General features: G+C 35.7%; 1 protein-coding gene across 1 annotated transcript in view; it reads left to right on the forward strand.

Annotated features, from left to right (window-relative positions):
* The first annotated feature begins 7,268 nt into the window (after positions 1-7,268).
* The window catches only part of LOC136035683 (histone-lysine N-methyltransferase SUV39H2-like), a 72,682-nt gene continuing 61,740 nt past the window's right edge, over positions 7,269-18,210 (forward strand). Inside the window, exons 1-2 of the mRNA XM_065717611.1 lie at positions 7,269-7,345; positions 11,373-11,485. Of these exons, the coding sequence (XP_065573683.1) occupies positions 11,399-11,485 (87 nt within the window). The 5' untranslated portion in view covers positions 7,269-7,345; positions 11,373-11,398. The remainder of the gene's footprint in view (positions 7,346-11,372; positions 11,486-18,210) is intronic.

Here is an 18,210-nt window from a genome sequence, read left to right on the forward strand (position 1 = left end):
GAGAAATTGCTTACGGATTGTCTTGGGTACCCGACTGACTCACTGTAATTCAAACAGTACCAAACAGTAGACTGTACCAAAAATGTGGTTAAATCCCACTTTCTATGTTTATCATTAGGAAAAGGTTGAAATCGCTTGGGCATGTACTGCGGATGAAGGATGACAGATTGCCGAAGCTTTTTGACCAACTGCCAAGGGCTAAATGGAAAACTGGTCGTCCATGGATGGGGTTAGAGTGTTTAATAAAGAAGCGTTTATGAGAATTTAGTATCTGAACTAAAGGGAACTAGCTTATGAACCTAATCGGATTACTTTTTGTACTGTATTGTGTTAGATTGCGCAAATAACTTGCGGACTTAATTGTGAGGGATTGCTCACTTCATACAAAGTGAGTTATTATTAGTGTATAATTGAATATATTGGTGTTATCGCTGATTAAAAGCTGTGATTAAGACTGATTAACATTTTGTGAATCTGCAGTAACTCGTCGGAATAAATGATGGGGAAAAAGCCCCTAAGGCTACCACCCGAGAAGGATACTCCCACTGAAACCCTTAGCCGGTCACCATTCCAACCTACCTATAAAACTCTTCTTAGAACCCCACCCCCAACTACGCGATCCAAAACTGTTAGCCACTTGTCAGGAATTCAGGCCTTAGCCGAAACTAACTCTAATGAAAGAGGTGAGACGCCTGGCAAAAAGAGGAAAAGGGATGAAACTCGTTCACCAACGATAGTGCAACCCCTCTCTTCAAGTGTCCCAGAAACAAGTGCTAACGATCACCCCACTTATTATACTGTCTCAATCAAGAAAACCAATGGCCAACCCTTTTCAAAAGATCGAATAATGCAAATTAGGAAAGCTGTCTTTCTGATCACCAAGGTGAATTTTGAACTTGTTTTCAAGCAGGACGAGTCTATTGATATTTACTTTACGTCTTTTCAGGCGGCGGACCATGTCCTGTAAAAATCCAAAGAAATAATTCTTGGTGGCTCAAAAATTTTAGCCACAAAAAAAGATGTGGAAAAGTTACACAAGCATGTGCTGTATGGTGTTGATACCAGTTTAAAAGTGTAGGAATACAAACTGAACTAATAGATTCTTCAGGTCTTCTCATCAATCCTTCAACTGCAATAAGGCTAAGATTAAACAAAGAAGGTTTTCTTCACCCTAGCCGTTCAATCCTCATTTCCTGCAAAGTTGAGCTAAGTGGAGAAATATTCTTTTACGGTATGTCTCTTTTTTACAAGATTTATAAGCCTAAGCCCCTACAATGCTCCACTTGTCTGGCCCACGGCCACAGCAAAAAACACTACAAACAGTCCCATCCGTCTTGCCTTAAGTGTGGGAAAACAGGCCACGCAATTAGTGAATGCCCTGAGTCAGACCCTTCCTGCAGAAATTGTAACCGTAAGGGACACACAGCCCTCCAAAAACAATCTTGCCTAGCTCACCAAAAGCGATTTTTAATCCTTAGAACATCTGATAAAATGAACCTACCCTACTCAGTTGTAGCTGCAAGAATCCCTTGGCAACCCAAACCCCATCAGCCGAGTAGAAGCCAAGCAACAGTTGCTGTAGCAGATGCAAAGACAGTATCATTTCCAAAAGAGGCAAATAATGTTCATACTCAAGGTTCTAGTCATTCCCCCCATCCTTTACCTAAGTTTACTTCAACATCCTGCCCTCCAAAAGATTCATCTAAAAATAGCCAAGAATGGCAAAGGCTTGCAACTTATCTAACAGTCAGTCACTTAATTGAGGTTAGTAATGAAGCTGAGGAAACCAAAGATATTCTCAAGAAGAAAGCTATCACTAAACTCCTAGGTGATGACATATCAGAAACAGCTATGGCTCAATTATCCTCCATGAAAAAGGACATAGATTCCGCATCAAAGCTAGTTAAGCCTGTAGACTCAACTGCAAATCAAATCAATGCAGGCTCTGAAATTGCCACAACCCCCAAGACGGTAGTCAATGCCACTGCCCTAGTCAAAGGCAAGAAATCTAACAAAAAAACGGCAAACTTTCCATTCCAGTCCAAAATTACCACCAATGACAGCTCGTCGGCTGAAGAAGATTTCCAATATTGTAATCAAGGAGATGATGAAACTCAGACCACAATGGATGTTTAAATGTGCACCGTACAAGATTTTACGTTTCTCACGAATTTATCACTGTATAATAATGTTGTTTTTAACTATTACGATGACCAAAATAATTTGCCTACCAGCCCCTTAGATAGCCGATAGCCCTTTAAACCAAACTAACTGTGAAAATCTCGACAATTTTGATTTTGTGAAAAATGTGAAACCTAAGCTAATGGAAGAGACCAAACTTAATGTAATTTGCTTTAACATCAGAAGTATATGGGATAAGTGGGCTAATTTTAAAGACTTAATTTTAATTAATGGTTACTGCCCTTTCGACGTAATTAGAATAACGGTAACGTGGCTTTCAGAAATTGATGATAAGAATGAATTTTCCCTCCCTGGTTTTCAAGCTATTCATATTGAAAGAAAATTAACCAAGTCCTCTGGCGGCATTTCTCTTTACATCCGGTCAAGTCTGAAATTCACCAGGCTATTAGACTGTGAATCCTTATTCTCGCAAACTATAAACAATAGATGCATTTATTCAATGATAGTAGACATAAGTGTTGACGAGAATTCTTTTATTTTTTCATTATTTTGTAAGCCCCCCTCATTTCTGACCCCTTTCTTTTGTAACCTGTTTGATGATTTTTCTAGTTTTATTAATTTACCACAAAAGAAGGCCATAGTTTTTGGGGACTTCAATTGTAATTTACTAAATGTTAGCAATAATAATGATTGTGATACCTTTTTTGAAACATTCACCTCAAGTGGTCTTCTTCCCACAATCCTTTTTCCTACTAGAGTTGATACTGTGAGGTCTAGAGGTACTGTAACTGACAACATTTTTGTATCCACTTCCCTGGGAAACCACCTGTCCTCCAAAATAATATTTTCTGACCTGTCAGATCACTTTCCAATCCATCTCTCGCTACCCTCCCTACCAGCTACTCAACCTTCTAGAACTAAAACCCCTACGTATAATAGAATATATAATACTGTGAATATGAAAAGGTTCACGGGTCGTTTGAAATCCTTCGACTGGTCCAAGGTTTTGGATTGTCAGGATGTTAATTCAGCCACAAATGGTTTTACACAGGGACTGAGTGATCTTATCAGTTCAACCTTTCCAGTTCGTAAATCAAACCGAAAAACTACCCATATACGCCCCTGGATGTCTAATAGCCTGATAATCTCTTCTTACCGAAAAAATGACCTATATAAGTTAGCTTGCAAAACCAGTAACGTTATTGACCTGACTAATTATAAAAAAATACAAAAATTTATATACCAAACTTGTCCTGGAAGCAAAAAAATTATTATCATTCAAAAATCTCTCATTGCAAAGGGAACTTGCAAAAAATTTGGTCAACAACAAATGAAATTCTTTAAAAAAAAAGAAATTCAAGATCTGTACCTCTTAACCTTAAGGACATCAGTGGCAGATTAATTGACCCAAGTTCAGTACCGGATGCTTTTAATAATTATTTCACTAATATTCCAAATGCTAACTCCTGTTCCTTCTCCCAGTCAGTACAACCTAGCAAAAATCCTGGATCAATGTTTTTCTCTCGAACTGATCATAAAGAGGTGCTTCAAGTTATCAAATGTCTCTCTAATAGTAGTACACCTGACTTCTTTGGCATAAGTAATAAGCTTCTTAGGACCGTATTTTCCTATGTTTGTGAAGCCATTGTGCACATAGCAAACCTGTCTATGACCAATGGAGTCTTCCCAGAAATATTTAAATCAGCAATTGTTATCCCGATTCATAAAAAAGGCGATCCGTCTGAGATAAGTAATTATCGTCCAATCTCACTTCTCCCAGTTATATCTAAAGTGCTCGAGAGAATTATATTCCAACGTCTTTCTCCCTTTTTATTTGGGATTCCTTCTTCAGATTCGTTGATTTCTCCTCATCAATATGGCTTCCGTTCCAAATTTTCAACTGCTCATGCACTAATTGACGCCACACAGTTTATACGTTCCCAACTTGTCCTTAAAAATACTGTATTGGGCTTATTTCTGGACTTTTCTAAGGCCTTTGATATGGTTGATCACGGTGTTCTATTAAGTAAACTCAACAACTTAGGGATTCGTGGAGTTCCTTTCTCCTGGTTTGGCTCTTATCTCTCTGGTAGAGTACAGAGTGTGAGTCTGGGCGGGTTGACTTCACATCCCCTACCTGTCCCAAGGGGCGTCCCACAAGGTTCTGTTTTTGGTCCAATACTTTTTCTCCTTTATATTAATGATTTGGTTACGGACCTGGGTCCATCAGTGCACCCAGTACTTTTTGCTGACGATAGCAACTTTTTCATCGCCGGTCCTAATTTACCATCCGTCGTCGCTTCTACTCAAACCCTTCTGAATAGAGTACAGGAGTGGTGTCTAGTTAACTGCATGACCATTAACATCAAGAAAAGTCAGGTTGTATTATTTCGAACCCCTTACAAAAAAATGAAGCTCAGCAAGCACTTGGCCAAAAATATTCTACCAATCTCCTCCCACAGGTCGAAGTTGCCAAGTTTCTTGGTATCCACATAGACTCCTCCCTATCATTTGCAACACACGTGTCCTGCATCAGAGCCATAATTTTGCGACAGGTAAGTATGATTAATCGTGCGAATTATTTTCTTCCTCCCGATATCCTTGTCACCCTTTATTACTCTTTTATTTACCCATATATCTCATACTGTGGATCTGTTTGGGGCAACACTTTTCCTTCAGTTACCAATAAATTAAAATCTGCCCAAAACCGTGCCATCAAAGCAGTTTTTCGGCTGCCTTGACTATATCCCACCCAGGACCTGTACTCCGATTTTGGTATTATCCCTTTTGAACAAATCATCAAAAAATTAAATCTATACCTAGCATACTCCGCTTACCATAAAAATCTTCCTCCTCAATTATTATCTTATTTTAGTATTAATAATTCTGAAGGCCTCTGTCTCCGTTCATCCAACCGTTCCTTCATTTTCCCCAAGTGTGTCTCTAGTTCCGCCCAGCGATCCCCCATTTATAAATCTATACTTCAATGGAATTTAATATTCTCCAGTGTCGAGCTATCCACAAGTTTTCGCACGCTGTATAACAATATACTAAAATTTTGATATTATAACTCTCTAAATTCTTATTCAATTTGCTTTAGTTACCCATGTTTTCTCTTTTCTTTTTTTTTCTCTCTTCTTCATTTTCAATTTTTTGTGGTTATGGTCCTCAACAAGCTCGCTTCCAGGATCTTTATTATTATTGGTGTTATATTTTAGGTTTATTTGAATAAATTGAATTGAATTTGAAATGGGAACCTCCTGGGAGGATGTAAAAAGGAAGGGTTTGAATAGATTGAGATGGAGGAGGAGTTTGCGTTGATGTATTGGCCTAGGTGGCTTGTCCTGCGGTGATTTTTCCGTAGGAGTAGCTATTTTTTTATTTTGAAGGGTCCAATCTCAGTTGCTTCTTAGACTTTTGACAACATATTTAATTTGCTTCTTTAGCATGTTGAAAACAACTCCACAGTGGGGGAGGGGGGAGTGCAAATACACCCAAGATTTAGAAAAATATCTATGTTCTTGTGTTTCATTTATTTCTAGATAAGAGTTCCCTCTAGATTAAAAAAATCCTCTTTTTATTGAAAAAACACCCGCCCTACACTATGTTTTCTAATAAATGTCACTTTTGACCTATCCCTGTGTTTTTTGGATATTAACCAACAGTAGCGTAACCGATATATTTACTTTTTCTTTTGGAAATTAAAATAAGGAGCGTTTCTTTGATTTATTTGAGGAAAGGTCATGGAATTATGTTGGTTACTTTTTGACTTCTATTGAACATCTCCCTCGGCAAAAACTGAAAGTTTTAACTAAATACCCTCAGATGTTCTTAAAACATTCCAGAGATACCTTATTCATACACTAAATATGTAGAGTCTTTTAATTTAGTTCACCATACTCCTAAACATTCCCCGAGTTTCATTTTAATACCCTATGCCTTTCTGGACATTCCTAGAACCAAATATCCCCTATTTCCTAATGATAAATCCTGAATGTTGGCAATGGTCTAATTCCAAAATTTAGAACTGTTACCCCGGGGCAGTGATTAATATAGCATACTAGGAGACATTGTTACTACACCCTTAAAATATTTTAAAAATGGATATTTCAAACTTTCGATGAGTGTTTAGGGGAGAGGACATCTTAACAAATTTCCATCCCAAAGCAATATCACAGTCAAATTCTGAAGCCAAAAAATCAAATGACTCAATTGCCAGAAACCAAATTCAAGTGGTTGACCCATTCATTTACCTCGGCTCTATTGTATCTCCAGACGGCTGTATCAACCACGAAGTTGTTACTCAATTGACCAAGACCTCTACCATTTTAAGCAGAATAAGGTATATTTCAAAGAAGCCAATGGTTAAACAAGCTACAAAAATCAAGGTTATCGGAACCTTAATTTGTTTGATCCTTTGGTACGGAGCTAAGACTTGGCCTGCACCTGCCGCTTTTCGGCGCCATCACGATACTCTTCCCGGCCAGGCTGGAATTCTGTTGTCAGACGCAGAGGCTCTTGCTGCTGACCGCACCACGAGGAAATAAAAAAAAAGTATCTCTCAACGCCAACTCGGTATGTGGATTGAGTAATTATTAAAGCACTTATGTGTCCTCAGTTTTTATGACTTTTTGACGCCGTGCCGTGAAAGACCCAAATAATCCCTGTTTCATTTTTGTTTCTGGTGATTATACAAAAATATATAAAAGGATTCTGGTGATTATAAAAAAATATATAAAAAGCAATTTAAATTAGAACACTGAGGGTAATAAAAATTTTAAATGAAGAACACTAAATTGCCCTTTTAAAAATATACCCGGTGAACCTCCTGATATCTAATTTGGCTCATTTGTCAGGTACTTTTATAAAAGTTATTTTTTTCTATGAGCTGTATCACAAATTATAAAGGTAGCTATGTATATCCTTAGACATGTTTTTTCAAAATTCTTCCTTTAAAGTTTTCTTATTTCTAAGTGCTCAAAATGGGTCTCTTCTTCACCCTTTTACTTTTCAGGTCAATTTTCACTGAAGGTCAGCAATTTGTAGTTTAGCACATTTTGATTATAGCAATTGATTGATCCTGACATCTAAAAAGAATAGATTTTTCTTCGTTAAATAATTTAATTTTTAGCGGGAAAATTAATATGCCGGAAGCCTAAAATTGGAATCTGTAATAGCCAGGCATTGACAGAACCCCAAGCTGGTGAAGAATATTTCTATAATCTCGTTTTATCTAATTTTTCTCCATTCTTTTATCCCAAGCAAATAGATACCATATAGGATAGTCTAAGGTTGCCAAAAGGGCTGAAATCAGATAGCCAAAGCTCTGAGAAAGAGAAATAATTGTCCATTCAGTGCCCTTGAATTGTAGCAATCTTGCAGCCCAGCCCTTCCTCTAGTTGAACTGTACTGCATGACCATCCTCTAAAGCAAGATATACCTACATAACCAGTAGTATGGCAATTAGGCTAATCATCATTTTATTACTTAAATTAATGTAGAACCTCAGTTATACCACCTTAAAAACCTCAGTTATAACACCTTAAAAAGGAATTGCTTTATTACTAGGTTTATTTAGATTTTCTTAATATTTAGCTTATGTGATTACCTTAATTATTTAAGCTTCATCAACACTAACACTGACAGTCAATAGTAGATACCTGATCACAGACATAGGTTGAGATACTCAGTAGTTGGCCAGGTAATACATTCTTTAACAGCTAAATCATTCTAAAATTTCTATCTTACCACCCATGAATTTGATTGTTTCACCATTAGATATGTCAAAATGTTTTTAACAAGTGTGATTAGCTTGAATATTTTTAACAATAGATTACAAAACACTCAAAATTTCAAATATACTGATAGACTGCAGTAGAGTCTAATCTTGGTCACACACTTAAAGCTTGAACCTAGTCTTAGAAAATGCAGTAGTGGTGCAAAATAATTGTATTTAAACAGGCAAGGATGTAAGGATAATTTTCATTTAAATTTAAATATAGAAAATAAAGTTTTTTAGATTTTAGCCAGGCACTAGTCCAGTCCTGACAATCTCTCAACTGTCTTAAAATATATAGTTCATATCCAAGACTAATATTAAAAACTTACTGTCAATTTTGACAAGAAAGTCATTTTAATCAAAATGCTCATCTAAAGTTAGTATTTCAGTGTTAGGAACTAGCTTTACACAACATTTTAACCCCTTAACACACAAGCTCTAGTCACATTCAGGTACTGAAAACTGACAACTTTGCACAAGCCCAGGTATGATATGGGTACCCAAAAAGTGATGCTATTAAATTATATAGGGCCATGTTCAGCTCCAGATAGCTTTTTAAGTACAATAAACTTGTGTTGACATATCAACTAATATGTTCAATTTGTTGACATGATTTTGACAAGCTGTTGCTTTCAAACTCCCATTTTAATGGTGGCTCGTAATTTTTCTTTTTTTTATTATTTCCTTGTAAAAAAGCTTAGTTTGATGACCAATATAGAACCTGAAAGTATGCCTACTTATTTCTTTCCTGAACAAACTACATCTACAAAGCTTCATCTACTTCTGGGTGTTCAGCTTTCTTATGTGTCTGTCCCTTGCCAAGCTCACAGTCAGTAGTTAACACAAAGTTTTCTTCTTTCTTTTTTTACCTAGGCCTTAGCCTATATTTGAAAGAGAAGAGCTCTTACAGAATAAATAATATCATCCATTTCTCAAAAGTACTAGAAATAAAATCTGAGTGATAAAACTAGCACTTTTAATATCCAACAAATGTAATAAGTAAAAATCATTATTTTACTGGTAAATTAATTTAACTTTCACTCTAAACAATATTGTAATATTTACAATATTTATGGTGTGATAGGGAGTGGCAAAATGTGCATTTACCCCTCCCCCCAAAAAAACAATCTAGATCCAGCACTGGGAACAATCATCCTAATTTGACAAGAAAAAAGAATCAGTAGCAAACTATCAAGTATACTGAAGTTGTATGTTAATTCATTTTGTTTTATACTCCCTCTTTAGAGAGACAATGAGAAATATTATGATAATCATAAGATATCGCTCAACAAGAAAGGATAAACCATATATTGATTAGTATATATCCTGTTATTCTTTTCCTTTTCTTTGACTAATAAGTGCCTAATGAGGATTGGCTGAAATAGCATGCTTTGCTTTGAGTGCCTTGAAGATTCATTCAGGATTTTTTTTTATCTGGGGGGGATCTATTATTTTAAATGCATCAAACAAATTTCATATGTATTTTTATGATGCTTTTACTAGTTTGACAAAAAAATTTGAGAGGGAGGGTTTAAACCTCACACCTTTGGATACAGCCTTCCTGACAATGTAGAAGGTAATACTCCTAGTGCATCTTTCTTTTTTCCTGGCAAGTAAATGTATCACTGTTGATTTGGGTAGGCTTGGGTCTAACCCTTGCAGTGAAGCTACTTCTTTCCATTTATTAAATAAAAAAAAACTAATTTTTTTAGCTGAAAGTAAGGAGCAACATTAAAACTTAAAACGAACAGAAATTATTCCATATATGAAATGGGTTGTCCCCTCTGCAATCCCTCGCTCTTTACGCTAAAGCTTTTAATTGTTTTAAAAAGTAGAATTGTGGCAAAGAGTCAAACTTTAGTGTAAAGAACGAGGGATTGCAGAGGGGACAACCCATTTCATATATGGAGTAATTTCTGTTCGTTTAAGTTTTAATGTCACTCCTTACTTTCAGCTAAAAAAATTAGTTTTTTTTTATTTAATTTCTGAACATTTTTGAATTAATGCATGTTTGGTTTTGGCTCTCCGCACATAAATTATTAAAATGAAATTTGTATATTAATTCTTTTTTTGGCTAAATGGCTTTCTCTTAGTTTTGATCAGACAATTTTGAGAAATAAGGGGTGGAGAAGGAGGCCTAGTTGCCCTCCAATTTTTCAGTTATTTAAAAAGGCAACTAGAACTTTTAATTTTTAATGAACGTTTTTTATTAGTAAAAAATATATGTAACTTAAGAATTAACTTACACAACAAACTTTCATAACCTTATGTTTTTATTATGTATACGAGGGGGTTTGTACCCTCGTTAATACCTTGCTCTTTACACTAAATTGTAAGTTTTGTCCCAATTCTTTAAGAATGACCCCTGAATCAGAAAGGCTGTAGAATAAATAGTTGAAATTACTAAAAATACTTTTGCATAAAGAGCAAGGTATTTATCTCCTCCTAAATACCTCGCTCTTTATGGTAAAGTATTTTTAGAACCCCTCATATGCGTAATAATCTCTGTTCGTTTTAAGTTTCAATGCTACTTCTTCCTTTCATTTGAAAAAAAACGTTTTCATGTTTATTTTTCATTGTTTTGTTATAGTAATGCTAGAAAATCCTGCGCCCTTTTCATTGAATTTTTCTTCCCCCATGACAGATTCCTCCAAGGGAAGATCCTCCAACATAGCCCCCTCTCCTCAGCCCCACCCCCAAACAAAATAAAATCCCCCTGAAAACGTCTTTACACTTCCAAATAACCATTATTATATGTAAACACTGGTCAAAGTTTGTAACTTGCAGCCCCTCCCCCAGGGATTGTAGGGGAGTAAGTCATCCCCAAAGACATAGTTATTATGGTTTTTGACTATGCTGAACAAAATGGCCATCTCAGAATTTTGATCCGTTGACTTTCGGAAAAAAATGAGCGTGGGAGGGGGCCTAGATGCCCTCCATTTTTTTTGGTCACTTAAAAAGGGCACTAGAACTTTTCATTTCCGTTAGAATGAGCCCTCTTGCGACATACTAGGACTACTTGGTTGATACGATGACTCCTGGAAAAAAAAAACAAAAAAACAAATAAGCACACCCATGATTTGTCTTCTGGCAAAAAATACAAAATTCCACATTTTTGTAGATAGGAGCTTGAAACTTCCATAGTAAGGTTCTCTGATACGCTGAATCTGATGGTGTCATTTTCGTTAAGATCCTACGACTTTTAGGGGGTGTTTTCCCCTATTTTCCTAAATAAGGCAAATTTTCTCAGACTCGTAACTTTTGATGGGTAAGACTAAACTTGATGAAACTTATATATTTAAAATCAGCATTAAAATGCGATTCTTTTGATATAGCTATTGGTATCAAAATTCCATTTTTTAGAGTTTTGGTTACTATTGAGCCGGGTCGCTCCTTACTACAGTTTGTTACCATGAACTGTTTGATAACTGATATGTATCCTTTTTTGTAGCTCACACACTCCAGCCATTGAAAAAGATGGCTCCACCCTTAAAAAGGAGGAAGACTGAGACAAAAGAATATGAAGTGGAGTTAATTCTTGCAGACAGATTTAGTGAAGAACTGGTAAATAATTTTTTTTTCCATATATATATATATATATATATATATTTATATATATACATATATATATATTTATATATATATTTATATATATACATATATATATATATATATACATATATATATATATATATATATATATATATATATATATATATATATATATATATATATATATATATATGTATATATATATATATATATATATATATATATATATATATATATATATATATATATATATATATATATATATATATATATATATATATATATATATGTATATATATATATGTATATATATAAATATATATATATATATATATATATATATATATATATATATATATATATATATATATATATATATATATATATATATATATATATATATATATATATTCTAACCTTAATTTTTTTTTCTGATAGACTCTTCAATAGCAGGTTAGAAAATTTGTCTGAAATGCTACAGAAAATTAGGTACTATGCTACATTTATTTGTCTGTTTTTGATTCTCTGACAAAACAAATGTAGAAAGCTCATCAGTTTCCTGCTTACAACTGCGTGTTTGAGTAATTAATGTAACTTGAAGCTGGAAAATCAATAAGCCTCTCTTCTCAGGAAATAGTAAATTCCAAGGTTTCTTTTTTAATCTCAGATGTCTGGATAAATTTGTACATCATTTGCATTGTTTGTGTCACATTCTAGCTTCACTCCACCCATGCATTGCTAAGTTAATCAATAGGATACAGATATGTACCAACTGCCTAGAAACAATCATCCCATGCATCAAGTGTGCACCTCTGCTCAGCATGAAGTTAGGTATTAGATGCCTGATTATTAGATCAGATATTATGCTTCAAATTGGCTGACCATTGGGATCATGGCACAATGCAATTTAATTTTTTTTACTGAAAAGATGTAAACTGTTTGTTGAAGCTGAAGGAATGGGCCAAAAAATATTTTATAATCTTTTTGTACAAATTGCTATGAAAACAATGCTTGTTCCTCTCAAGCTTTGAACTTCAAGTTTACAATTATTACTACTACTACTACTAATAACTCACTGCAGCACCAAGCCGCCTGAGGCCAACACAGCTACGCACGCTCCTCCTCCAACCTAATCTATTTAAAGCCTCCCTCTTTACACCCTCCCAGGAAGTTCCCATTTCCTTTAAATCCTTATTTATGACATCCTCCCAACCCAGACAAGGACGACCTGCTTTCCGTGTAGCCCCAGACGGTTGGCCAAAAAGGACAATCTTCGGTAATCTGTCATCCTTCATCCGTAGAACGTGGCCTAGCCATCTCAACCTTTCTTTCATTATAGCCCCAGAAAGCGGGATTGAAACCACACTTTTCGTACAACCTACTGTTTGAAATACGGTCAGTCAGCCGGGTACCCAGAACAATCCGTAGGCAATTTCTCTGGAAAACATCTAGTAAATTTTCATCTGCTTTTCGGAGTGTCCATGCTTCAGAGCCATATTTGACCACTGTCATCACTGTAGCTTCCAATATTCTAATCTTGGTTTGTAGGCTTATCTTTCTATTCTTCCAAACTTTTTTTAACTGTGAAAAAACATCCTGAGCTTTAGCTATTCTACTTTTAACATCTTCACTGCTCCCACCATCTTTACTAATAATACTACCAAGGTAACTGAAGCTCCCAACCTGATCAATCTTTTCGTTACCTAAGGTCACCTGTTCATCTTCACTTATTCCTAACCTTAGTGACTTAGTCTTCTTAACATTAATTTTCAAGCCTATTTTAGCACCCTGAACTCGTAAAACCTCTAAAAATTCATTCATTTTGCTCACACTTTCATCTAATATGCTTAAATCATCAGCATAATCTAAGTCCAGGAGCGTTCTTCCTCCCCATTTGATTCCATGGTCTCCAATTGCCTTTCCTGTGCTCCTTAAGACGAAGTCCATCAAAATGATCCATATAAAGGGGGATAGAACACAACCCTGCTTAACTCCTGATTTAATACAAAACCAGTTGCTAACCTCATTTCCTACCTTAACCGCAGCAGTATTATTCTCGTACATTGCGCAAATCACTTTAATGTATTTTTCTGGTATACCATATAACGATAAGACCTTTGTTAACGCTGTTCTATCAACAGAATCGAAAGCTTGCTTATAATCGATAAAACTAAGGACCAAAGGTGTTTGACAACGAAGGGACTTCTCAATTATTAACCTAAGAGTGAAAACATGGTCGACACATCCTCTACCTTTTCTAAAACCGCATTGTTCTTTCCTTAAAACTTTGTCTACAGCATGTCTCAGTCTAAAAAGTATCATATTACTCAGTAATTTGCTACCTAAAGAGACCAGACTAATGCCTCGATAATTCCGACATTCACTCTTGTCACCTTTCTTATACAGTGGTTTAATTAAGGTTTTCCTAAAATCATTGGGTACTTGCCCTTTTTCAAAAATCATGTTCATAATCTTCAGTAGCTTATTCCTAACCTCAGAGCCACCATATTTAAGGAACTCATTAATCATACTATCAGCACCTGGGGCCTTATTATTTTTTAATCCTTCTAGTACTGTCGCTAATTCTTCCTCACTAAACAAATCTTCCTTCACATCCAAGGTATCACAAACTTTTTCATTTTCATCTATATCTTTTCCTGCAACTGTATCTCGGTTTAGCACATTCTCAAAATGTTCCACCCATCTTTCTTTAACTTTTTCCTTATCACTTATTGTGACCCCATTTCTATCTTTAACTGGGACTAGTCCGGATCGGCTACTCCCTTTCAATTTATTAACATGCCAGTATAATATTTTACTATTATGCCGTCTAGCCGCATCTTCCAGATCCTCAGCAATTTTATCCATCGCCTCCATTTCACATCTCCTTAGTTCATATTTTAATGCTTTCTCCACTTTCTTTACATTCCTTTTGTTTTCATACGACCTATCGCTCAGATAATTCTTATACAAACCCCTTCTACTCTCTATTAAACCTAAAGCTTTTTCACTAATATTCCTAGTTGCTGTCTTAGCACTCTTCCCTAGGACACCATCAGCAACTTCACAAACTGTTTTTCTGAAATTATTCCATCCATCTTCCACATTGTCAAATTTTAAACCCTCAAGTTTAGTACTCAACTGTTCCTGGAATTTTTTTCTCAAATTTTCATCCTGAAGTCTACCAACATCATAACTTCCCGGGAGGGAGTTACTCTTCCGAAATTTCAGCTTTAAATTAACCTTAGACACTACTAGATGGTGATCTTTACTTTTAACATCAATAACGGCACTCCTATACACCCTAGTATCTTGTATTGATCCTGCTAGTCTTCTGTTTACAATAACATAATCAATAAGGTTTGCTGTCTTACCATCACGTGAATACCATGTCGACTTATGGGCCATTTTGTGACCAAACACCGTATTGGTTATAACTAGGTTGTTATACCTACAAAATTGCAAAAGCCTATAGCCATTACTGTTTTCTTTTCCTACACCAAAATTACCTAGGCTAGGATACCATCTATCCCTATTTCTACCAACCTGGGCATTAAAATCTCCTAGCAAAAACACCATATTTCTACCTGGTACCCTGTCTATTTGCTCCTGTAACTGTAAGTAAAATTCATCTGAGTCACTAGTATCTCCATCAGTTGGTTCAATGGGGGCATATACTACTATAACTGATACCCTAAACTTTTTAGTCATAAAATGAGCAATTAGTATTCTATTATTAATACCTTCCCAGCCTAAACAAGACTTAGCAGCTTCCTTATTCATCATGAGCCCTACTCCCTGTCTATGTACCCCATCCTTCCTTCCTGAGTAAACAAATTCTATGTCACCTAATTTCATGCTTCCTACCCCTGGGATATGAGTTTCTGAAACTCCTAATAAATCCAGTTCAAACCGTCTGAATTCGTCAGTCAAAATGTCGATGCGATAGTCATTTTTTAACGTCGTAACATTCCAAGTTCCAATTTTCATGTTCTTTAAATCTTTGAAATTATTTTGGCCTCAAGAAAAGCAGTGATCCCGGATACCAGTGCAGGATGGGGACCAACATATCTTCTCAAGTCTACACCGAAGCGCTTAAGCCGGCTTAGAACCGGACAGCAAGAAGTCCCTGGGACCTCCAGTAAGTTGGAGGCTTTGTGCAATCCTGGGCCCATCTTGGTCACAACATGGTTTTCAGCACTTGGCGATGCTCTTCTATCAACAAGAGTCGAAATCCTGCACAGACAGTCCCAAGCCTATTACCTCCGACTCATTATATATTCATGCCTACAAATATTATGCTACTACGGGGAGGCAGCCCATAGTAGATAAATTAGCTAGGAAGAGGTTTTTCAGCCCGAAAACGCCCATCAAAACAAACCAAGCCCAGAAAATTATCCAATAATCAGAATCCCGTACGAGTGCTGTGTTGTTTACTAGGCTATAATTTCCTCGAGGGGCGCCACTCCTCAAGTGGGAAAAATTGACCGCAAGTTTCCCAGTCTTGCAGGTACCCCGAAAGGGTCGAGGCAGCCCTTTACAGAGGCCGTTGTCCATAAATCTGGATCTTACGCCCTGCCGCAGTTGTCCTCCTATAGAGGATCCTCCCACGATGGTGTTCTGCTTCACCATGCAATTTAACCCATTACTGGGAGAAGGTTTGTAACTCATCTGACGCGTGAACACGGCAGTTGGCCCCGCTGAGTGTACATTTGAGGGGCCTTCTTCCTCCTCCACCTGAAATTATGACCCCCCGGGGAGGGTTTCCCAGTTTCTATTATGGGCCCCACTGGGACAAGGTCCTACTTGGCCTAAGCCTCCTATGGAGCTACTCTACCTATCTATAGGGCTTACATATATACATATATATATATATATATATATATATATATATATATATATATATATATATATATATATATATATATACACATACATATACATACATATACATACACACGTACATATACACATACACACATACACACATACATACACATATACTCACTAACGTGCAAATATATACCCTGAATTGGTATAGGCTAGGTCTGTATATGGTGAATATTAATTTCCTTTCTGATGCAAATGCACAATAACTTTGGATTCAGGATGCAATTCTGACTATAGAGATAAGTATTTTTCTTACTTGAAGTGTATGTGCAGAATTAGAAATTCTGCTGGTACTACAAAAGTAGACCTAAGTAGCCAATTTAGCCTGTCTGAAACATCTCACAAGCCAACACCTTATAAAAAACACCTTTGATAATTTAAATGAATAAGAAAACTTATTAGAAATTCTGCTGATACTGCAAAAGTAGACCTAAGTAGCCAATGTAGCCTGTTTGAAACATCTCACAAGCCAACACCCTATAGAAAACACCTTTGAGAATTTAAATGAAGAAGAAAACTTATTAGAGACTCTGCTAATACTGCAAAAGTAGACCTAAGTATCCAATTTAGCCTGTTTGAAACATCTCACAAGCCAACACCCTATAGAAAACACCTTTGTCAATTTAAATGAATAAGAAAACTAGTTAAAAACTCTGCTAATACTGCAAAAGTAGACCTAAGTAGCCAATTTAGCCTGTTTGAAGCATCTCACAAGCCGACACCCTATAGAAAAACACCTTTGACAATTTAAATGAATAAGAAAACTAGTTAAAAACTCTGCTAATACTGCAAAAGTAGACCTAAGTATCCAATTTAGCCTGTTTGAAACATCTCACAAGCCAACACCCTATAGAAAACACCTTTGACAATTTAAATGAATAAGAAAACTAGTTAAAAACTCTGCTAATACTGCAAAAGTAGACCTAAGTATCCAATTTAGCCTGTTTGAAACATCTCACAAGCCAACACCCTATAGAAAACAACTTTGACAATTTAAATGAATAAGAAAACTAGTTAAAAACTCTGCTAATACTGCAAAAGTAGACCTAAGTAGCCAATTTAGCCTGTTTGAAGCATCTCACAAGCCGACACCCTATAGAAAAACACCTTTGACAATTTAAATGAATAAGAAAACTAGTTAAAAACTCTGCTAATACTGCAAAAGTAGACCTAAGTATCCAATTTAGCCTGTTTGAAACATCTCACAAGCCAACACCCTATAGAAAACACCTTTGACAATTTAAATGAATAAGAAAACTAGTTATAAACTCTGCTAATACTGCAAAAGTAGACCTAAGTAGCCAATTTAGCCTGTTTGAAACATCTCACAAGCCAACACCCTATAGAAAACACCTTTGACAATTTAAATGAATAAGAAAACTAGTCAAAAACTCTGCTAATACTGCAAAAGTAGACCTAAGTATCCAATTTAGCCTGTTTGAAACATCTCACAAGCCAACACCCTATAGAAAACACCTTTGACAATTTAAATGAATAAGAAAACTAGTTAAAAACTGTGCTAATACTGCAAAAGTAGACCTAAGTAGCCAATTTAGCCTGTTTGAAACATCTCACAAGCCAACACCCTATAGAAAACACCTTTGACAATTTAAATGAATAAGAAAACTGAAGTAAAAGAAATATGCTTCTTGTACGGTTTCCTTCATTTAAAATACCTGAAAAGTCAAGCATGCAGCAGGTTAGGCGTAAAAAGAAAAAATATCAAACACCAGGTGGCGATGGTGTTTTTTTTTTTTTTTAAATTCGCGCCAGTTTTCGCTCTCATAAGTTTTCTACAGTCTCTGGTATTAATCATATTACAGTAGTTAACAATCAATTTTTTTTTT

Source organism: Artemia franciscana, chromosome 14 (genome assembly GCF_032884065.1).
Source record: "Artemia franciscana chromosome 14, ASM3288406v1, whole genome shotgun sequence".
NCBI lineage: Eukaryota > Metazoa > Arthropoda > Branchiopoda > Anostraca > Artemiidae > Artemia > Artemia franciscana.